General features: G+C 37.9%; 3 protein-coding genes across 8 annotated transcripts in view; 2 read left to right on the top strand and 1 right to left on the bottom strand.

The window, feature by feature from the left end:
- Nucleotides 1-2,303, bottom strand: part of asap2a (ArfGAP with SH3 domain, ankyrin repeat and PH domain 2a) — a 58,311-nt gene extending 56,008 nt beyond the window's left edge. For all 6 annotated transcript variants that reach the window (XM_084392963.1, XM_084392965.1, XM_084392966.1 and 3 more), the window contains exon 1: nt 1,758-2,303. In XM_084392963.1, coding sequence (XP_084249089.1) covers nt 1,758-1,883 — 126 coding nt within the window. In that variant the 5' untranslated portion in view covers nt 1,884-2,303. The remainder of the gene's footprint in view (nt 1-1,757) is intronic.
- A 2,971-nt stretch (nt 2,304-5,274) lies between these two features.
- Nucleotides 5,275-8,065, top strand: LOC311280504 (piggyBac transposable element-derived protein 4-like). Its single transcript, XM_084392685.1, has 2 exons — nt 5,275-5,697; nt 5,988-8,065. The coding sequence occupies exons 1-2, from the start codon at nt 5,543-5,545 to the stop codon at nt 7,798-7,800; spliced, it is 1,968 nt and encodes a 655-aa protein (XP_084248811.1). The 5' UTR covers nt 5,275-5,542; the 3' UTR covers nt 7,801-8,065.
- A 3,117-nt stretch (nt 8,066-11,182) lies between these two features.
- The window catches only part of mboat2a (membrane bound O-acyltransferase domain containing 2a), a 56,294-nt gene continuing 45,544 nt past the window's right edge, over nt 11,183-21,932 (top strand). Inside the window, exon 1 of the mRNA XM_084392555.1 lies at nt 11,183-11,519. Within this exon, the coding sequence (XP_084248681.1) occupies nt 11,442-11,519 (78 nt within the window). The 5' untranslated portion in view covers nt 11,183-11,441. The remainder of the gene's footprint in view (nt 11,520-21,932) is intronic.

The following is a 21,932-nucleotide window of genomic DNA, read 5'->3' as shown; positions in this document are numbered from 1 at the left end:
TTCGAAGTCATGAGACAATACAGAGAAGCATCATAAACACATTTTCTGTGAATACAGCAAACCATTCACAATGCAAAAAGCGTCTAATTAAAATCGAGAAATCCTTTTCCAAAAAAAATGCTGATTTGGACTCTTGTTTGTTGGTGAGCGGTCAGTGTGAGACCAAACACACAAAAAACACCCAAATTACAGCGATTCCATAAAACTACAAATATGTGGGCACTGGGCAGCACTATTTATGTCCGTGAAGCAATGACCACAGAGCCAAAGAGCGAACAAACAGCATGCAATAAGAGGAAGACCAAAAACAATCATTTAGCTCCAGACTTCCTGAGTTTTTCCTAGGGACACTCAGTCACAAGATAGAAAGCAGTTACCCACTTGAAGAATTACCTTAAAACAACAGGAATCATTTAACCCAATGTCATTTTTATTAAAAAGCCGATTTAAGTTATAACCAGTGAAATACATTAGCAATAAACTGACATTAAACTCACCTTGCTATTATCAGTGACAGTCACATAGATACTGCGATGACTCTTTCTAAGATAGCGTAACATCTTGACAAACTACATTATCGTTATCTGTATACTCAATAACAAGTCTATAGAGCCTGCAGCATCAATGACGGTTATAATCTGGAGCTGCGATGATAGATATCCCACAGGAAGCTGTCTCCATTCAACACAACACAAAAGCAGCAGAGCCCATGGAGTTGAGAGAGGCTATTTATATCTGGTCAGGGCGAGGCTTCACTCACTTATGAGATGTTTTTATACAATATAGACACACTTTAGATGCACCACGTTCATATTCCCTGTCAGAAAATCCAGTTAAAACTGGAAGATGTGTTTTGGAGCCTGGTCTTATATGGTCGTCCCAACTGATGGCTGGATTTAGAGGGGTTCAGGCATGGTAGACTAGCCTACCTTATCATCACACTACCTGAACACCTGCTTCGCCAGTTTCGGAGACTTGGATCTTGACCAGGCTGTGAGAACACTGTAAAGCAGATTAAACTGTAGTCTGGTGTATTATCTTTTTTTTTTTTTTAAGCTGGTCATTATCATGTCCTAACTTGGATCATCTTTAAGGATGTGAAGGTGGGTTTTGAAACATTGTAGCTGGTCAACCAGATGCCCATCATGCACCAGCTCTTAGACCAACTAGAAATCAGCTTTGATGGACAAGAGATAGTGAATTGCTGGAGCCTGGTCCCAGACTAAAATGCAAGTTTGAGCTGTTTTAACTGAAAGCAACATGCATTGACATATATAAAAATATGTCAGGGCTGTTGTTTTGTCTCAAGATGCACACCAGTAATGTTTCTAAGACACATTTATAAAAGCTATTTAAATGCCCTCATTAAACTAAGGCCTAATCCTGGCTTAATCTAAGCCCTGTCTGTGAAACCGGGCCGTTAATTGTAACAGGTGCTGATCAACTATTATTTTTCTTCCATATAAATTCTAACCCACTCAATGTATGTATTTCAGCCAGTGCATTTATCTAAATATGCAGTGAATAAACTAACTGTTTATTAAATCTAATCATCAGCATAAGACAATGCAATACAGCAGTTGTCTGATGGGTGAGGCATCAACAAAGGATTTGCCTCCTCAGTAACTCATTTAGTTACTCTAAGAATGAGGGGGGGGTGGCAATATCTGACTCTAGAGGTCTTGCAAGTGAGCAAAACACCCAGCAAGGTTTTAACAATAGCAAAATAGCAGGTTAATTAAAGTTATGAGTCTCACCTCCTCCAGTGCGGCTACAGTATTCCTGCAGTGAGTCATTCTAGTGGTGAAGTTTGAGGCGGTGGGCGATTTATAATCTTCATTGGTCTCCGCCACAAACTCCGCCACTGTGATCTGGTCCGGCATTGTATTTCCTTTCGCAAAACCCACAAATGTCGGTTTTAATCCTTTTAATGACCGGTTGTGGTGCACTTAATGTCGAAATTCAGAGATACAGTGACGAAATAAAACTCTCATGAGCGTCCTGAAGTCTTATCATCGCTGTGTTTTGTCCTCGGTGGATTAAAGACAAGTTGGGAATTAATAAAAATCATTAGCCAACTACAGAGAAGTGACGCTTCTACGACGGGAAATCTCTCTCCCACGGTGAGGGTTCTCACTTCTTCCACCAGTGAAAGAAAGTGCGAATTTGGTCCACCCGTTTGATAATAAACCAGTCTGGTGATGTAGTCCTCATCTGTTAGGGGACTGTAGTGTACGTTGTCGTGCTGAGATTGCTGCAGGCTTTGGGTCGATGCAGCTCTTGCAACGCAATTCAATGAAAGCGCAGAAATTGACAAAGTAAAGGTGGAGGAGATTCAATGGGAAAGGAGTGACCAATGAGGAACCAGAGCTACCAGCTTTCAGCCAATCGTAACTGACGCAGGGCGTGGCCTGATTGTAGATCGCCTTTAGGATCGTGAGCGCCTCTCTTAAGGTGGAGAAGGACATTTTTAAGCGTGTAAATAAAAGAAATTGACATTTAATGTCTCTCTGAAGCCAAGGATTTTTTTTTACAAGTGTTTTTTTTATTATTTTTTTTACTTTTAAGTTTTTAAAGCTATAGTTCGCCCAACAATAAAATTCTGACTTTATTTACTCATGCTCACCACGGAATTATTATTATTTTTTAAATGTTTTTGTTTTGTTTTTTTGTTGTTTCTTACAAATTATTATTTTAAATGTTTTTGTTACAAATGTTTTAGGCAGCTTTCCCATACAACGAAAGAGTACTGTTGATTTTAAATCCCAAACTCCAACAAGGACAAAACAATTCATAAAAATAGTCCATTATGAGTAGTTCAAAAGTCATATAGACTGAAACTGAAGTTCTTACTGACTAATAATCTTTATGCCCACTTTTGAAGGTGCCCAATAATAGAGTGCTGCTGGGATAAAGTATTGTTGTAGGCCAAATGCGTTTGTGAATGATATTATAATTTATGCTAATGATGTGTAATTATAGGCCTATAATAATTTCAAAATATTTTAGATGTAGCCTATCTTTTGTGCTTCAAGAAAGAAACCCTATCCTCCTTCCTGGATATAAATGTATTAGCTTGTGGAATAAGAGTACTTTTAGTGCCATTATTATAATTATTAGTTGCCATACCTCTTCCAATATAAGCTTCACCCTCCCCTGCCTCTGAAACAAAAGACTAATTAAAATGATAATTCTGTAATTGCTGAGGCCTGTAATGAGCCAGTCTTTACTATGAGCAGTTGAATTCGCATTGATTATCAGATAAAGTAGTTTTTGTTCTCCAGTGCAAGAGATATTGAGCTGGTATTTTATATTTGGAGAATTTTTTATATGGAGAATAATTAATCAGAGTATATTATCTTTCAACATAAATAATTCACAAAATTGTTTGTCAGTAACACACATTTAATAGACTCTAAAGGACAATCTAAAGAGATTTTTAACTGATCAGAACATTAAATACTAAGCAACATTCGCAGAACAGTGCTTTGGTTTAATTTTCTGCAGAAATGTGCTGTACTTTTTGCATTCTGTCTTAAATGCATTATTAAAGAGTCCTTTAACAGTCATTATAACTCTTTAAAAATCTATGTGAGCATGTCTTTTCAGACAGTTACACCTTAAAGTAGTACAAACAAGCACAGCGTGAAATAAAGACTATTTATTTGCTCTATTGCTCTATTATGGCGATCTATTGCTATTTGTAAAAGCTAACCCTTTAGCGAGATATGTGCATTTGCATCCTAACAAAAGACTGCAGTCGCTTCAGGCTAAAAAGAGGAAACACTATTCATATATGTATGCCTCCTACAGTTTAAGTTTAGACTACTGTGGAAATGTGACATTAAAGACAATAATAGATTAATGTGCTTTTGGTTTATGTATTGTGGATATTTGAACACATTGATGACCTGATGACCCCACTGACATCGAAACCAATCAAATTAACTCCTGTAACCTGTTAATATATGAATATTGTAAAATAATTCATGTGATGAGCCAGTTTTATCTCTAATTCCCGTTTTGCACAGCAGGCTCTCTTCTGAATGTTAATATGCTCTCCACTCAGAGCTCATAATGAAGAGTGAAAGCATGCAGGGGTTGATTCATGACCTCTACTGGTGTCTCTTAGAATAAATGGTTTCTTATTGAGGAGGTTTACTTTAGGAATGTATAACATCTGCAGAGGCTGCAATGTATTACAGTTCAGTCTGCTTACATGGGGCTACATCAGGAGGCTATATGTGATGTACTTTACTCTGTTCCATATTTACAATTTCAATGTCTACTCTATTTATTCATAAAGCACAATTAAAAACAACAACAGTTGACCCATGCTGTACAATGACAAAAATAAGTTACAAAATAATTATAGAAATACAATAAAAAACAGACATACTCTTTATAGTTAATATGAAAGCCCATTTCCGCCACAAAAAAAAAAAAAAAAAACTAATTCGAAATAATGAGATAGTAATGATTATGAGGTAAAAAAAAAAAATTAACATCTAAGTCACAAACATGAGATTAAAAGTTAAAACTATGACATAAAAACTATAGGCCTTGGACCAGGGACAACAGCTATCATTATTGTGAACTCTACCTGCCGCACATGTTTTTGTCGCTGTAGCCTATGTATTATCTTAACAATGTGTTAACATGTTTTTTTAAAAACAATTTTTTATTACTTTTCTCAGTTCAACATAGTCACATGTGATTTTGGATATGTCTGTAACACATCACTGTAAAAATATATATACACATTTTTTATTACACTTGTATTTTAATGTAATAATTATGTAATAATTATCTCATAATTTTGACTTTTATTTCTTACCTTTTTATGTTTTATCTTATAGGCTAATTTTGACACTTTTTTCCTCAAAATATTGCATTTTTTTTATCTCACTACTGTTTTATGTCATATATTAAACTTTTATTTCATAATTAATCATGACCTTTTTATCTCATAAATATGACCTGTGTCATAATGTTGACTTTTTATACCTTTTTTTTTTCTTTTTGTGTTTTAGTGCTAATAACATTTATTTATTATTTTATTAATTAATTAATATATATAGTACATTTCTGAAATGCACTTTCTGTAAAGCTGCTTTGAAACAATATGTATTGTGAAAAGCGCTATACAAATAAATTTGAATTGAATTGAATTGAATATTTTTAAATTTATTTGGAATATTTGATTCTGATTGGTCAGACCGTGTCGCCCAACTTTGTGCTTTTTATAGACTTATAAGTCTTGTATATAGTCTCAGTGAGGTTATGGTTAGTGGTGGACAGGGCTTTGCCATTAGTCAGGGTGTATTTTGTATGGTTGTAGGGAGGTTAGTGGAGGAAGTACTGGTAGTGGGTTCGCGCCTTCGTGAGTTCCGGTCTGCAGCTGCTGGTGGACCGACTAGGCTAGCGCTGCAGGTCACGTTTCGCTCTGCGGCTCTGCAAATGCACATGTCTCATACGTGTTTAGCACGCTGAACAGAATTGATCTACATTCTTTCGTTGCCCGCACTTGTCTGTGGACACAATGGCTTCTAGAAAGGATAGAGCTGCCCGAAAGCTGCGTTTTGGTGTGAATTCTGCTTTGGAAGAGCTCGGTCGTGTAAGGGACAACGAATTTTGCGACGAGGAGCCTTTGAGGGAGGCCGATAGCGACGAAGAAGAGGAAACTGATTTTGAGGAGTACGTACACATTGTGACCTGATTCACGCATTTGTGTTTCTTATCAACTGTGTATCTGCTCGGTGCATTTTGTTTATAAATCTGTTGTTCCGTGCATAGATGAATTGTCCCGCACATTTGTGCATATGTTGCTTGCGTGAATTGCATTGTGCATTTTGCATCTTTTGCGTGTTCCTTTGAATTTTTGCTTGATTTTGTGCATATGTCCATGTAAATTACATTGTGCACATGTTCGATATGCAAGCATCGTGTATTGCGCATGCCCATTGATCATTTTGTGTTTGTTACAGTTTAGACTCAAGTGAAGAAGAATGGGAACCAGAAAGTGAGCCAAGCCCCAAAAAACAACGGCTTCTCTTTATATCCCCCACCAGCACACCTCGCACCCCCAGAACCCCCACATCTTGTGGTGGTGATTCTTCAGGTCCACGGTCAACTTCCAAAGGAAGGTCTCGTTCTCCACGGGTGAGAAAAAGGTCTGCAAGTGGCAGGTCAGTGGAGAGTGACACAGACACTTGGAATGACATCAGCGTGGAGGATGAAGCTCCAGTGCTACCCCATTTTTTACCAAAGCGAACCCCAGGACCTCAGGTCGTCATGGACAGAATGTATTCCCCCTTACAACTATTTCAGCTTTTCTTCTCAACCTCTGTGATAGACACCATTGTGACAAACACAAATAGTTATGGGAAAATGAGGATGTCTGAAGATGGTAAAAAATTCCCTTGGGTGCCTTTGAAAGCACATGAAATGTATTCGTTTATTGCGCTGGTTATTTACATGGGGCTTCTCAGCGGAAAAAATATTTTAGACTACTGGTCCAGAAAAGACATTTACTCTTTACCTTTTCCAAAATCGGTGATGTCCAGGTGCAGATTTAATGCCATCACTTGGAATCTGCATCTTTGCGATCTTAAGGAGGATCGAGCGAATGCACTGAAAAAAGGGACTCGTGACCATGACAGACTTTTCAAAATCAAGCCACTTTACACTGACATCGTCAATGCGTGCAAAACGTACTTCCATCCAAACAGACAGCTGTCGGTGGATGAGAGGATGGTGGCCACTAGAGCGAGAATCAGCTTCAAGCAGTACATGAAGGACAAGCCTACCAAGTGGGGTTACAAACTCTTTGTTCTTGCTGATTCTGCCTGTGCCTACACATGGAACTTCTTTGTTTATGAAGGTAAATCTTCGCTGGCCACAGGTAAAGGACTGAGTTACGATTCTGTGATACGCCTCCTGGATCTGCCTCTTCTTGGCAAAGGCTACCAGGTTTATATGGACAACTTCTACACAAGCCCAGGCCTTTTATTGGACTTGCTGGATAAAAAGACACTTGCGTGCGGCACGATACGTTCCCACCAACAGGGCTTTCCTAGAACAATGACCAATGAACTCAGCCTCAGAGCCCAAAAGGGATCCATGCGCTGGCTTCGGAAAGGTAAGCTCCTCTTTGTGAGGTGGATGGACTCAAAGGTGGTTTCAATGTGTTCTACGATGCACAAGGCATATGATGGTGCTACCATCACCAGGCGTGTTAGGAATCCCAAGAATGAGTGGGAAATTAGGGAGATCCCAATTCCAGCAGCAACGAAGGACTACAATAAATATATGGGAGGTGTGGACGTTTCGGATGCTCTAATTGGGTACTACAATGTCCTACACAAAACCAGAAAATGGTACAAGACCTTTTTTTTTCATTTCATCGATATCGCCGTGGTGAACAGTTATATTCTCCATCAGCAACTGTCCAAATCTCAGAATAAGAGCCCTCTCACCCAGAAGGAATATAGAGAGACACTTGTGTCTGAGCTGGTAAGGATTGGTACACTGTCCAACTCATCACCTGCCCCCAAGACATCCACACCATGTGACCCAGAGCCGCCCACAACTGAGGTCAACTCAAAGAATGAGCCATGCTGGCCAGAGTATTACGGGTCAGATGCCACAAGTGGGAGGAGAGTCTGTGTCTTTTGCAAACTTTCAGGTCTCAAAGTAAAGACACCTGTGTACTGTTCAAAATGCAGTGTAGCTTTGTGCTTTGTGCCTACGAGGAACTGCTTCAGAAAATGGCACACTGAAAAGCACGAGGAAAAATAAGTGCATTGTTGTGTCTTGACAACAGGCGGTTGACTAAAAGCTGTGCACTCGCTCCACTGAAGTGCTTTTTTCTCTATATAGTAACTTCTTACATTGTAGACTTTATAAAGCTCAGATTTGTATAATGTGTTTTTGAACTGCATCTTTTTTCTATATCCATTCTATTTTCTTAGTTTTTATGTATATAGTTGAACTTTTTGTATCTTTATTGGATCGGACCAACTAGTTATATTAGTATTCTGTCAAATAAAATGCAAGAACTGCTACTCGGTCTCTCTCCTTTTGCTTATTTGTTGCATGATATGGGTCAAGTAAAAGTCACCATGAAATTTTAATGGAATATTTCAGTATTTATTATAAATGATTTATCCGTGCACATACATATAAAAAAAGATTGAATCAAAATAACAACTTCTCCCTCCTACAGCGACATCTCTTCTCTGATGGTGTTTACTGGCGCAAGGGCGAGACAACCTGTTACTCAATTCCAACCACAACCATCCAATCAATTCCCAATTGCCAAAATCAAGTCCTGCCCTACATTTTCTTGTTCGAGTCGAGAAGCCATTTCTCTCTGATATGTACATCACAATTGGAAAGAAAAGACTTAACACAATCTTGAAACTTTCATTTTATGCCGACTTTAAATGGTTTCATTAATTGTTTGCAACTCAATGAATGTTCCTCAAATAATTAATGAAAAGCATCATGGAGAAAAATGCTGATAACTTGTTTAGTGGGGTAAAAAGGAACTCTTCAGCAGGTACAGATCCTGAATAACTGGCTTTTTTATTTTTAAACTGAACAAAAACAATATTTATGAATTATACCACTTACCTGTATTTATGTAAAATTAAGTTGTTCTTTTTTTCTGCAAAATTAGACCATTTACTCCAATGAGTCAGTGTATGAAAGTGATTCTTCTCTGTCTGTTTGTTCCCAAGTTACTGCATACTGGAATGAGAGGTTGATTCAAACATATTAAATTAATATTGACTTGACACCAGTTCCACATGAAACATTTTATTAAGTTAAACATTTAAAACCTTGACACTGCCTTTATAAAGACTAGTATGAGCATAACTGTATAAAAATAAATTAACAAAATAGGTTAATTGGCGAGATGGTTGTATTTAAAAAAATATTAGCCGAAACCAGGGGTCACCAAACTCGGTCCTGGAGGGCCGCTGTCCTGCAGAGTTTAGCTCCAACCCCAATTAAACACCTGAACCCGCTAAGGTCTCGCTAGGCATACTAGACACTTTCAAGCAGGTGCGATGGAGCTCTGCAGGACAGGCCCTCCAGGACCGAGTTTCGTGACCCCTGGCCTAAACAATTAAGCAGAAATATAGTTTCAACCCTGTTCTTTACTGTACTGTTGCTAAACCCGAGCTGTGTGTGTCGTGTGAGCTTAACATGTGCTTCCAGACACTGAGACACAATGAATAACGAGTCTTTCGACCACTCAGGCTGGATATGTCTGCAGTTGCGCTAGCAGGTGTTCAGCAGAGCAGCAAAGCCTTGTACTAACCTTGAAGTAATATGCTGACCCACCAATGTTACTGAAATGTGTGTTAACATGAATTCCACTGAGCTATACATAGTAAAAAAGCCAAACGAGCAGGTGTTGTTACAATACGACTTTTGTCGAGTGGTTTAGCTAATCTTTGAACATCCTGGAACTCTAAAATGGACACGCGCTGTCAGACTGTGACATTTGCATTTAATTTTAATAGTGACTGAACATTACAAGTTATAGTTTCCATTTGCACATTAAACTGTATGAAATCAAATCACCTGAATCACAGTAGGCTATTATGTAAACGCTGCTTTGAAAAAAATATCTGCCTTTGTTTTCATTCACAAACAGCACCCGCTTGAAATGCCTAAATTACTAAAAGCAAACGTATGTGAATGTGAAAACTTAGCAACACATTTGGCAATGGTTATTTTTTATAGGTTATTTATTATGTAGAACTGTAGATATCTTATTTATGCTGTTGGCAAGAATGAAACAGGTTGCAAATAAACAAGTCTGCTGCCAGACCCTGCTTAATAAACAATATCTCACTGACATTTTTATAAAGACGTTTTTGTCTAACAAATTTGTTAATTAAAAACAAGTTAAATTCTTAATAAATGACAAACTGAAGTGAAGGATATTTATTTGATTTTCACATTCTAACATGACCAGTAGATGGCACTCTCTGACTACCGCACTCGAGTGCTTCTCCTCATTCAAGTCCACTTATTAGTGTTGATGCTGAGCATATAATAAAATAACTGATACGAAAAGTACTACCTACAAACAAAACAATTTGACCATTGTGCTCTGAATACAATACATGGTAACACTTTGGTTTAGGGTCCAATTCTCTCTTGTTGCTTGTTAGCATGCATATTGTTAGGATATTGGCTGTTTATTAAAACTTATAAAGAACATATTAATGCTTTATTCTGCATGACCATATTCTACATCTCTTAATTCTACCCAATAACTTAAAAAATACCGTACTAACTATTAATAAGCAGTAATTGGGAGTTTATTGAGGCTAAAGAGACGTGAGCAAAAGCACAATGTGTGAAGATTTTTGATGAACTGAGCAGAAGCATCTTGTTTGAACTTGAGGGGTCATTGTTTATAAAGACAGACACCAATGAACTCAAAGACTGGATCAACAGGAGTTTTTTGGAATTCCCATAACAGCTCTATGGCGTGATGCACTAAAAATATTTTTTCAGGAAAAAAAGTCTGGTCCTCATGACTTTGTTGTAATTCTTACTGCACAAAAAGAACATTTATAATAGACATCATATTGGTCAAATCTTGGTTCTTGGTCTAATTTTTAAGGTCACAGAAGTCAGGCATGTAATTACTAGTTCTGTTCCAATATTAATCATGCAAATCCAATTTTCTCATATGTATTGCAGGGGATCCGTGTCCAAAATATACATAGTTTTATGACATTTCGGTAAGTAGCCTAATATACGAGAAATATTTAGCTGTCTTAATGTTTGTTGATGTTAAGTTATTTTAAAGTGTTACTGAGAAAGCTTTTTTTCATTCATGATGTATCCTTGTATTCAGTAACTAATTTGTTACATTTATTTTTGAATACTTGATTATTGATTCGTAAAGCACTAACTCAATTGTAAAATAATTATAAACTCAATTGCATGACACAGCTGGTCATGTGATGTCAACATGGCCGCGGCCATGAGGGGGCGACCCCCTCATGATTTGTCTGGAGTCTCATATGCATGTTAATTAAAAAATTTTAAGTTATGTCTTAAAAAAAATCATATTCAATTAATATGAGTGTACTGCTGTGGCAAATGAGAGGGATGAATGAGAGGGAGTGGCAGTTAAGTTCTTTTGAGCTGTGTGTATGTGTGCGTGTGTGTGTGTGTAATTGAGCAGCAGTAGTTTGATGTAATGGAGGGGTTGGGCGAGTCAGTCCGCCTACACGGGCTTTGTGTTGATGTTCAGGCGGTGCTACAGCGCTGACAGTCCGCGAGAGCAACACCTAAAACAGCATTCCCAACACCCATCCACCATAAAGAGAGGAAGAGAAGGAGAGAAAGAGGACGGACAGTGTTTTGGGCGATCTGACTGTAAGGGAGTGGAGCTGGACTGAATCATGGCCACTTCTACGTCTTGCACAGGCTCTACACTGCTGCAGCCAATTAGTAAGATTATTGATCTGCCAGTGGACCAGGTAAACTGTCACTTTAACTGGGATTTATGTTTCGCTTTTGACATTTTGCCTAGCAAAGAGCGCTAGCTAGTGTGGAGTCGTTTGCTGTAAATCCAGCACATTTGATGCGCACGTCTGCCACCGACAACTGCATGATATAAGAGCGTTTTAGTACGATATTTTAGAGTAACTTACAACATAACAAGCCTTACATTCGCGTGTTTCATAACGCCCGTTTCCCTTCTTTTTTTCCCTGTATTTTTCTCAAAATGTTGTTGACTAGTGAGTCACACAGATAACATTTTTGGTTTAGCAACACACGTTGCTAAGCCAAATATGTTATCTGTTTTAAAAAGGGATTTATAGGCATATAGCTAGGCGCTTTCAGAGAAGTCTAACATCATGCATGCGAGCACTCATGAACCCCATGATGATGTCTATGTAGGCAGCTCGATATGTTTCGAAACAGCGCCATAGTCACGATTTCGCCTGTGCTAGAGCGACGTTCTGCAAAAGAAGAGATTATATTTACAGATGTCCTAAATACAGCCAGTTGTAACATGAAGTAATGAAGCAAAAGAACACTCTAGGGAAGGGAGCGAGACGAGAGATGTTTCGGTTCCCCATTATTTTCCATGTTATTTTGTTCAGATTTCGTTTGCTTGTAGGCTATGTAAGATCAAAGGCCATTGTATTTTAAGTAACTTAGTTCTAAATGTGTATATGTTTTATAAAAGACCAAAGGTTTTTCTTTTCATAGCTATCATCTGGTACTAGCCTACATTCTATTTACAATCTAAATAACGGGGACTTTGATTCATCCAAGTGACTCGAATCTTTTGAATCACACTAAAAGGATTCATTAACTCGCTCGTTCCCTCAAGTTTTGACTTTTTCGATGGCACGGCACCTATTCCATAGAACTATATTACAAAACAAAACAAATTGTTTATTGTCTATTGACATACTGATTGGATATATACATTACCAAGCACCTTTCAGCAGATGTGTTCTGTGTTTGCCGGAATCATCTGCCTATTATAGCTTTCTTGTATGGATACATTATTAATAATGCCTCTGGATAAGTCATATGCCTCAGGTTAAGTCATCGTTTTTTCATATCCCTCCACTAACAAATAGTTATACAGCCTCTGTTCACAATCTGCTCTGTTACACTATAAAATATTCATCAAATTAGCAGTTAAAATTGCGGCTGCCATGCATGACAGTAAGTGAAAAGAAGTACTATTCTGAAGTGCATCTAGTTGAAAGCCAAATTGTATCAATGTTAATACGGAATTAGAGTTCACATAGCTGATGATGCAGATATTTCCAGGATATTTTCATGACCAGACATGGATGGCAAGACCTTTATCAGTGTCAGCTCTGCCATTCACTTCTGTGTTCAGATTTTACATTACTTTTGCTATATATCGACACCATTGCACACATATTGTACTTTTCAACAACTTTGACCTCTTTAGCTGCCACCGCCCAACTCGTAATGCAAGTCCAGGCAAGAATGAGTCAAGAAATGCAGGCATTCTGGAGTGTGCACGTTATTGCATGCACGCCCACCTGTTCAACCTCTTTACAACTTTTTAGATATGTTAAATATCTTTTTTTGGGTGTGGGACCCAGCAGCTAGAGTGTTAATGACAATATTCCTCCAACATTAACCTATAGTCAAGATAAATCAAGGGTGGAAATCCAAGCAAACAAGGTGGTTTTTGATCTCTTAGTGCATTTGGTTGACTGCAGCTCTAGAGCCCTTTGCTCTGTCGTTGGCATGCTTTCTTCACCAGCTTTTTTGAATGAGATTTTGGCAGGCGTCAGCCTACAAACCCTATAATGTGACAGGAATCAATAATTCAGTCAGAGCTGTCAGGATTACTACCTCCTGAGCTTTAGCCAACACTGGGGTGAAGTTATGTAGATCTGTTTGTGGTTACGTAAGATGTGGGTTCCTAGGCTGCGCTCAACATTTTGGTAACATGACTGTATAATTTGAGACCGTTATTGTTAAAATAGCCTTGGTAACAGCTTAATATTAGTAACAGTAACATTAGTAACTTGGTAACAGTAATATTTTGAAATGGTATAGGCTACATTACATTTTAAATTATATTAAAATAGAAAACTTATTTAAAATTTGATACCATTTCAAAATATTACTAAGCTATTAAGCTGCATTTTCAGCATCATTACTTCAGTCTTCAGTGTCACATGATCCTTCAGAAATAATATGCTGATTTGGTGTTCAAGAAACATTTTTATCATCAATGTTAAAAAAAGATGTGCTGCCTATACTTTTGTGGACATTGTGATAATTGATTTTCAAGATTCTTTTTTTATGTGAAAAAAATTATGTGAAAAATAAATATTTTGTATCATTATAAATACAAAGTTCTGGCATGAAACTCTAGATGGCGCAGGCTAATATGTCCTTTAACTCACCTGTTCATAATCATATCGTTATCTATAGGGCAAAGCTGATTGGTTCCCGCCATCTTTATTTTTTATCGGGAATTAAAGTGAGGCTGTGAGGGATAGACTTAGATCTCTTCAGTGGGTTGCACTTTTATTTAATGTGTTTTTGGATTGTTCTTGCCAAGGAATTTCAGTAGACAAAAACACCCAGACAATATTAGCTGTGCAAAATTATAAGTGATTTAGGAGCTCTATACAGCTTTTTACAGCGGATGCCACTGAAAACACAGTCTATCCTCCTATGACTCACCCTGTCATGGCGCTGCTCTCTGAATAAGGTAGATTGTGTTTTATAAATGCATACATGTACAGGCAGATGCACACTTTCAGCAAGTCAAATAGTAAAGAAGTTTTTGATAAGATGTCTATATGAGCCTAATTTACATAGAAAGAGGTGTGTTTGCAGTTAAAAAAAACTGCAGTGCTATTTCAACACTTTTTGCACCTGGTTAAGACTCAATGTCATATCGTGCGCAAAAGTGGCGCAACTTTTAGATGAATTTACACCAGAAATCTTACTGGTTTCTCTTCACTACCTGTTGATGTATATGTTTTGTAGTGGAATGTAATAAGGAAGCAATGTCTCTTGTCGCTCAGCACAGCAGGAGGATTAGGCGCGTCTCTGATTTCTCACAGGAGGGATATACCACTCTTTCTCTCTCTAAATGGGCACTCTCCTGGGACCAGTTGCCTCTGCTAGAGGTCTGCTTATGGGAGTGTTGTACTTAATTAATGCAGTTTTTTTTTTTTTTCACAGTTAGACCACTTACCCAGTTACCCTGCACCATTATCACTGGGGTTGGATTGGCTGCAGTGTTGTTATTGTTAACTAAAACTATTATAAATCATTGAAATAGTTAAAATAATTTTATAATTTTATAAATCAATTAAAAAAATATATATTTATAAAGCGCTTTTACCAAGCTTAAAGTGCTTTACAATCAACAATAAACATAAATGCATCAAAAACAGAAGAAATACAATAAACAATAGTCAAAACACTGAATAATGCTGAATTTGGTTGCAGATTCAGACTGTAAAAAATAATTTGTGTGTGTTTGTGTGGTTCAGGCTTACCCAACAAAATGTCCCCACAAAGATGACAATATCCGAAATTCTTGGACATTTTTGGTCCCCATGAGAAAAATAAATCATACTAGGTAATGTTTTTTTGAAAATGTAAAGATGCAGAAAGTTTTCTGTGATGGGTAGGTTTAGCGGTAGGGTTATTGTTAAGGGATAGAATATACAGTTTGTACAGGATAAAAATCATTATGTCTATGGAGAGTCCCCATAAAACCTGACAACCCAAGATGTGTGTGTGTGTGTGTGTGTGTGTTTAATAGAACTGGTTCGAAATAACCCTAGCAATTACACAAACTATTTAATCTCAGTACCTGTCAGGAATCTACAAGTGTTTGATGTAATTTCTCCGATGTGGTGTGGGTGTGAGAACTTTTATGTACCAAGCCTTTCATCTGGCCGACTCTGGTTCCCTCCTTTCGTAGCACTTCCAGGGCCTGTCATTAAAATCAGTCGCTAAGAGACAGAGCCATTTATTTTACTGTCAATACTGCTGATTTCATCAACCATATATGACGACTTGCATAAGAGGGAGATAATTACAGCTCTTGCACTTTGCAATAGCATGCAAGTTCTGGATTTCTCTTCTGTGATTTGTTTTTGTTCAGCAGAGAATTCACCCAAAATAATTCAGACCTACTGTTGTTCCAAACCTGCATTCTGTGGAACACAAAATATTGTTTATTATTCAGAATTTTCTTTTTGGTACCCAGTGGTTCTATCAGTACATCTGTAATTAATTTGAATTTTTACACATAGATTGTGTAAATTTCAGAGTATGTTAACGTAACATTTGAGCTGTGTTTACAGGAAAGGCTGTCCTAAATAACTTCACTGTAGCCAACAGGGACGTCGTCCAGAGTGACCAAAGACAATGAATCTGCTTGTTCAACAAGAACAGGAATGATTGGATGGTTTATAGTTCTCAAGTTTTTGTTGTATGAGTAATGACTGCCTTAAAATCCTTTTAAGGCATTTGTTTAGTGATGATAATGTTTCACTGCGGCAGTACAAGTCTGCAGAGAATCTCAATCCTGTAATTATTTAGTTTTTAAAATTATAGACCAATCGCTTGGCGACAACGGTGCAGATTGTTACTTATTATGTTAGTTCATGGTTGTAGTAGCAGTGTTAAAGGTTCAGGGAAGAAGGAGGCGGGAACCGGCAAACGTTTCAACGTAACTTTAATATCATAAAATATACAAACACAAAATGAAAGTAAAGCGGCAGCCCCTCACGAACGACTACTGTGTATAAACATAATAAAACGCAACATAAATAGTCCAGACCTGGTCCTCTCTGATCCTTCACTGTCGTCATTCCTCCTTTTATCCTTCCGTAGCTCCTCATGTGAGAAAATCGAGGCCTCGCTCCGTTCCCACTGCTCTCGGCCCCGCCCTGCTTGCCACAATGGTTAAGTGTTATATTTTATTGGAAACTTCTTTGTACCATAAGTTAAGTGAAGCAAACTTTGAATCAACCTTAACAGGATAAATTCACTGTTTCAATACAACTTCTGCTTATGAATTTGAAGGCAGCTATTGGATCATTGAAGTTAAACGCCATCTTATACAATTATGCTTTACTTTACAGAGAGCTTTTGACCTACTTGCTACGTTCTGTCTTAACTCTAACGCTGTGTTGAAAACCCTGTAACACCTTTGATGTTCCCCGTCAAAAATAACTGGCTTCAAAAATAGCTTATAAATCTCTCATTATGCTATATCATCACCAAATGTTGGATTCAATCTTTTTGTCAACTTGTTTTCTTACAATTAGGACAGGGTTTGTATTTAGTTTTGAAAATCATTGATCTGAGGATAAAGTTAATCTTTGTAAAAAAAAAAAAGAAAGAAAGAAAGCTTGCTGTAATACTCAAAATAGTTTGTTTGTCATTAACGTGTGTGTGTGCGAGGTAGTACAATGATGAAAATGCTCCTGAGCTCTAAATGTTTCTCTTATTTTCGATCTCCCCCGTTCATTTTTAAAGTCCCCCTGTGGTGAAAATCCAGTTTTCAATGTATGTCTATGGTGTTTTTTTCATTCTATATACTGAGAAATGTCTTAAACGATTGCATAATAGTTTTGTTTAATGGGTTATTTTATTTTTTCTTGTGATAACGTATACGAGCGGTTTAATTCATAAAATTAAATTACAATTAAAAATGAATTAAAACAAAATCCACAAAATGAACCCCTGGGCTAAAAGGTTCTATAAGCGCCTGACAGAACCCTTTAAGGTTCTATGTTGAACCTTTTCTTCTAAGAATTTGGTCTAAACACCCCAAATGTTAAGTCAAGTAATGCTAACAGACCTTCATGAAGCAATTTTCTGTATTTTTTTAAGAGCAGACGGCATCTTTTGCCTTCTTCCAGATGGTATCTGTCGCTGACAATGCTCAGGTTATTTTGTTATTTTGGACTTTTGCGTGTCATGACTCATGGCTGATATGAAAAGGAAATTGATCCAATTTTTGTCGCTTTCTTTCTTTGTGACTTGTTGTCAGTCTCATTGCCAGCCTCTGTGGCAGTGATGTGTCCTAGCAACCAGAACTTTCAGAGACTGATTGTAAGTCATTACAGCTTGTAAGGTGGGATTGACAGCGTGCCCATTTCTGGATGCGGGATCTGATTTAGCGGTTCTTGCAAAAAAAAACACCTGATTACGTTTAATCATTTTCCTTTTGTAGGCTCATTATGAGATGGGGGAAAAAGCTTGGTTGAAGTCCAACTGTTGAAAGTACACATAGAGAATTGTCAGAATCAGCGTGCCATAGTCTTCTCCAGCAGATGCTCTTTGTCCCAGGTGAATTGTAGAATTGCAGACAGCATTGAAGAAAACTGGTATATGGAGGAATTAATGGTCATTTCAAAAGGGAGAGCTGATATCTGAGCTGAGTAAGAAAGAAAGAAACCGAGACAATAGAGTGCCGCGGGAATGAGTCCTAAAACCCAGAAATGAGTTAGCAATTTTGAAGGCAATGGATTTTTTGATAAATGCCTGAAATAATGTCTGTGGTTAACACAACCTCAAGTTTTACTCTGACATAAAATACATCAGTAAAATAAATTTTTTTTTTGCACATCACAGGCACTTATACAGTGTAAGGTGGTTTGTAGACCCCACCGGTCTCGCATGGCCTCTATTGGTCTCTATTGGACCTGAGCGTGACAGGTGTCATTCTTGTTCAGCCACTCTAATCCATATGTTCTGGTTTTTATTTATATCCCATTACTGGTCTGTTTGGCTTTGCCTTCATTTCTCAGATTTGAATGCCTTTTTTTAACTCTGCTGGTAAAACGTCTAACTCGATTGAATTGGAAAATCCCTCACCCGCCAACTCATGGGATTTTCTTTACTTTACTTCATGGGAAGTAGGAAATTTCATGTATTTCCTACTTCCCATTTCTGAAGTCGTGATTTACGAGCTCATTGCATTTAAATTTTGACTTGAGTTCATGTCCAATTAAACTAGTATTCATGATAATCCACGTGAAGGCAGCAGTCTAGGGTTTTGACATCATCCCTGCACCACTTTAACATGAACAAACCACTCTATTTGTAAATGCTTTTACTGTATTAATTTTACAATTAAAATGTATTTTATTAATTTATTTATCAATACACTTAACTACATACTTTAACATGAACAGTGTCTATTTATTGGTCAATTTAAAAGTGATTTTCTAAAAATATATTTCAAAGTCCCATTTCTAGTCTTCCATGTCAGCCTCATTTACACCTAATAGTTTGGGGTTTTTGGTCACACATTACATGTGTCTAGTAGCTATAAGTGCACTCTCATCAGCTGCTACTCACATTGGAGAACTGACAAGTCATACTGCATGTGTCTCAACAAATGTGGTCTTGTTCCTCTTGCTGCATTTTCCTCATTTCATTAATGTTAATGGTGGATGTTTTTCTCATTTGTACTTTTTGGCTTCCAAAATGAGGTGTTGAAATTGACTCAGTTGAAATCTCAGAGGCACTTTTTTAATAATCCCCTCTTTCTAGACAGTTGTGTCCTGTCCATAAGGTAGGGTGAGAGTTTTGTATTGGCTAGCTGTTCGGCTAGTTTTGTATTCTGTTTGAGGCAGGGTGAACAGCAGCCGCTTGTCATGCAAGGCATGCTTGAATGGTGGGTTATTTATAGCTGACCAAGGAAGCTGTGATCGTTGGATCAACATAAAGGGACGTAGCCGAAGCCTGCTGCCAGTGACAGGAGTCTTTTGTGTCTGGTGAAGTGTTTGAAATCAATTGAAGCTCCTTTTCGGTCTAGATTCTACAGCTATAGGTTTATATACAGGAGGACAATGGACATTACAGCATGTGTGTGTCTGAGATGCTCCCTGTTGCTTATTTTTCATTTTAGAGCATTGTCCACGCACTATTTTATCAGCCTGGGGTCTGGAAGTATTTTCCCCATTAAATTTCTCTAAAGGGATTTAAAATGTTTTTGAAAAGAGTCTCTTATATGCTCACCTATGCTTGTATTTATTTTTAAATAAGCTGAAATCATACTGACTTTTGGCTTCTACAGCACATATACAGTACACTCACCGGCCACTTTATTAGGTACACCTTGCTAGTACCAGATTTGACCCCCTTTTGCCTTCAGAACTGCCTTAATTCTTTGTGGCATAGATTCAGCAAGGTGCTGGAAACATTCCTCAGAGATTTTGGTCCATATTGATATGATGGCATATTGGCATCACGCAGTTGCTGCAGATTTGTCGGCTGCACATCCATGATGTGAATCTCTCGTTCCACCACATCCGAAAGGTTCTTTAATGGATTGAGATCTGGTGACTGTGAAAGCCATTTGAGTTATAGTGAACTCATTGTCATGTTCAGGAAACCAGTTTGTGATGATTTGAGCTTTGTGACATTGTGCGATATCCGGCTTGAAGTAGCCATCAGAGGATGGGTATGCTGTGGTCATAAAGGGTTGAACACGGTCAGCAGCTGTGCTGTAAACGATGGCCAAAAAGTGCTAAGAAACTATCCCCCACACCCATGCGAATTGTTCCTATTCTTAGCTGACAGGAGTGGCACCTGGTGTGTGTTCAGCTGCTGTAGTCCTTCTGCTTCAAGGTTTGACGTGTTGTGGATTTAGAGATGCTCTTCTGCAGACCTCGGTTGTAGAGTAGGCTAGTTATTTGAGTCACTGTTGCCTTTCTATCAGCTGAACCGATCTGGTCTTTCTCCTCTGACCTCTGGCATCAACAATGCATTTTCACCCACAGAACTGCCACTTATTGGGTATTTTCTCTTTTTCTGACTATTCCCTGTAAACCGTAGAGACAGTTGTACGTGAAAATCCCAGTAGAAAAGCAGTTTCTGAAATACTCAGACAATGCTACGTTCAAAGTTAAATCACATTTTTTCCCCATTCTGATGCTCAGTTTGAGCAGATCGCTCCAAATGCAGCAGTTTTTGCAGTTGTATAATTACATTCCTGGACATAAAACATGAGGGAATTTGGAAGTTTCGACGTAACTACATGAAACTTCCTTTGTACTTGTTTACCTTTTTGAATCTGATAGCTCCTCTGCTTCCATGGACGTATAAGAAATTAAAGCGTCCACTGGTTGCTGATGCATTAAGTTTCTCTTTCTCTTTCTCTTTCTCTTTCTCTTTCTCTTTCTCTTTCTCTTTCTCTTCTCAACTGAGTCTGGCTGGAAAAGCCGTGTTTGATGTTCAACTAGAGCAGACAGTCGGTTCCCGCCTCGGCTGCTCTCTGTTCTCAGTCTCTCTATGTTCCTCCTTGTGGATGAAATTTAGAAGGCAACCTGCTTCCGTCTGTCTTTATTTTGGGCCTTTATACAGAGCCAATGAACCGCATACTCTTAATTTGGATAATCTAATTTGTAGTTTAAAATAAACATTTACTTAGTGAAATTGTAGACCTCTCTTAAATCTGGGCAACTGAGATGAAGACATGCTTTCTGAAATCAAAATGTGAATGCTCTTCTGATGTGAGGAACTTGAATGAATAATACCAAGCAGTGTTCAGACTTGGTGGATGATAAATCTGCCGGGAAAAAAAAAAATCCCTTAGACTTGCATTAAAGGAGGGATCTGAGCCATATCATAGAAACTTGGGAGTGAACCCTTTTTGGATGGTAAGCCACCACCAAGCATAGCAAAAATGCTAAATACCACCCAAAACATCTTACCAATCACATATCAATGCCCTGGAAACCTCCTTACATGACTAATATAATAATAATTCATAATAATATTAATAACTTGCATAACTACCTTAGCATAATGATGACTTTCAAGGACAAGCACAACCCATCTTTAAAAAAATTAAACAATTGGACTAGTTTACTGCTTAGCATAATATTGGCTTTGTGTGGAAGGAGGCCTTTTGTTGTGTTTTTTTCCCCCCCACTGTCCTCGTTGTACAGAATAGCCTGGAGAAAGGAAAAAACGAAACAAGAGTTTTTTTTATATGCAGTCCTTCATTAAATTTGCATGAGCTCCTTGTTTTGTTTAGCAATACTAACGTGATTGACTATAAATTATACATTTAAAGACCGAATAGAAATTAATATGGCGGGCTATATCATGAATTATACTGAACATGGGAACTTGTCTCTAAGAGGTTAGCTCGAGCAAAGCTCTGGAGGAAATGTGACTTATCTTGGGAACACTTCTGGCACACTAGCCTCTTATCTCTGCCTGCAAGTAAAGTTGAATTTGCTGACTTGCTGGGACCTATTTTAGAGATGGATTGCCAAGTGAATCAGTAAATCAGGAAGAAATGCATTCAGCCCAGGAGCAGAGATGAGGAGGCATCTGCTGGCAGACTGCTATATTTGCATTGGAGGTGCTAGAGAGCAACACAGATG

Source organism: Rutilus rutilus (genome assembly GCF_951802725.1).
Source record: "Rutilus rutilus genome assembly, chromosome: 21".
Taxonomy (NCBI): domain Eukaryota; kingdom Metazoa; phylum Chordata; class Actinopteri; order Cypriniformes; family Leuciscidae; genus Rutilus; species Rutilus rutilus.
This window is presented reverse-complemented; position numbering and strand designations above follow the sequence as displayed.

Bases quoted from the DNA above. Each gene is read 5' to 3' on its own strand.
- LOC311280504 (XM_084392685.1), top strand. From the start codon at position 5,543: ATGGCTTCTAGAAAGGATAGAGCTGCCCGAAAGCTGCGTTTTGGTGTG. The intron at 5,698-5,987 runs GTACGTACACAT...TGTTTGTTACAG, and splicing joins GAGGAAACTGATTTTGAGGA to TTTAGACTCAAGTGAAGAAG.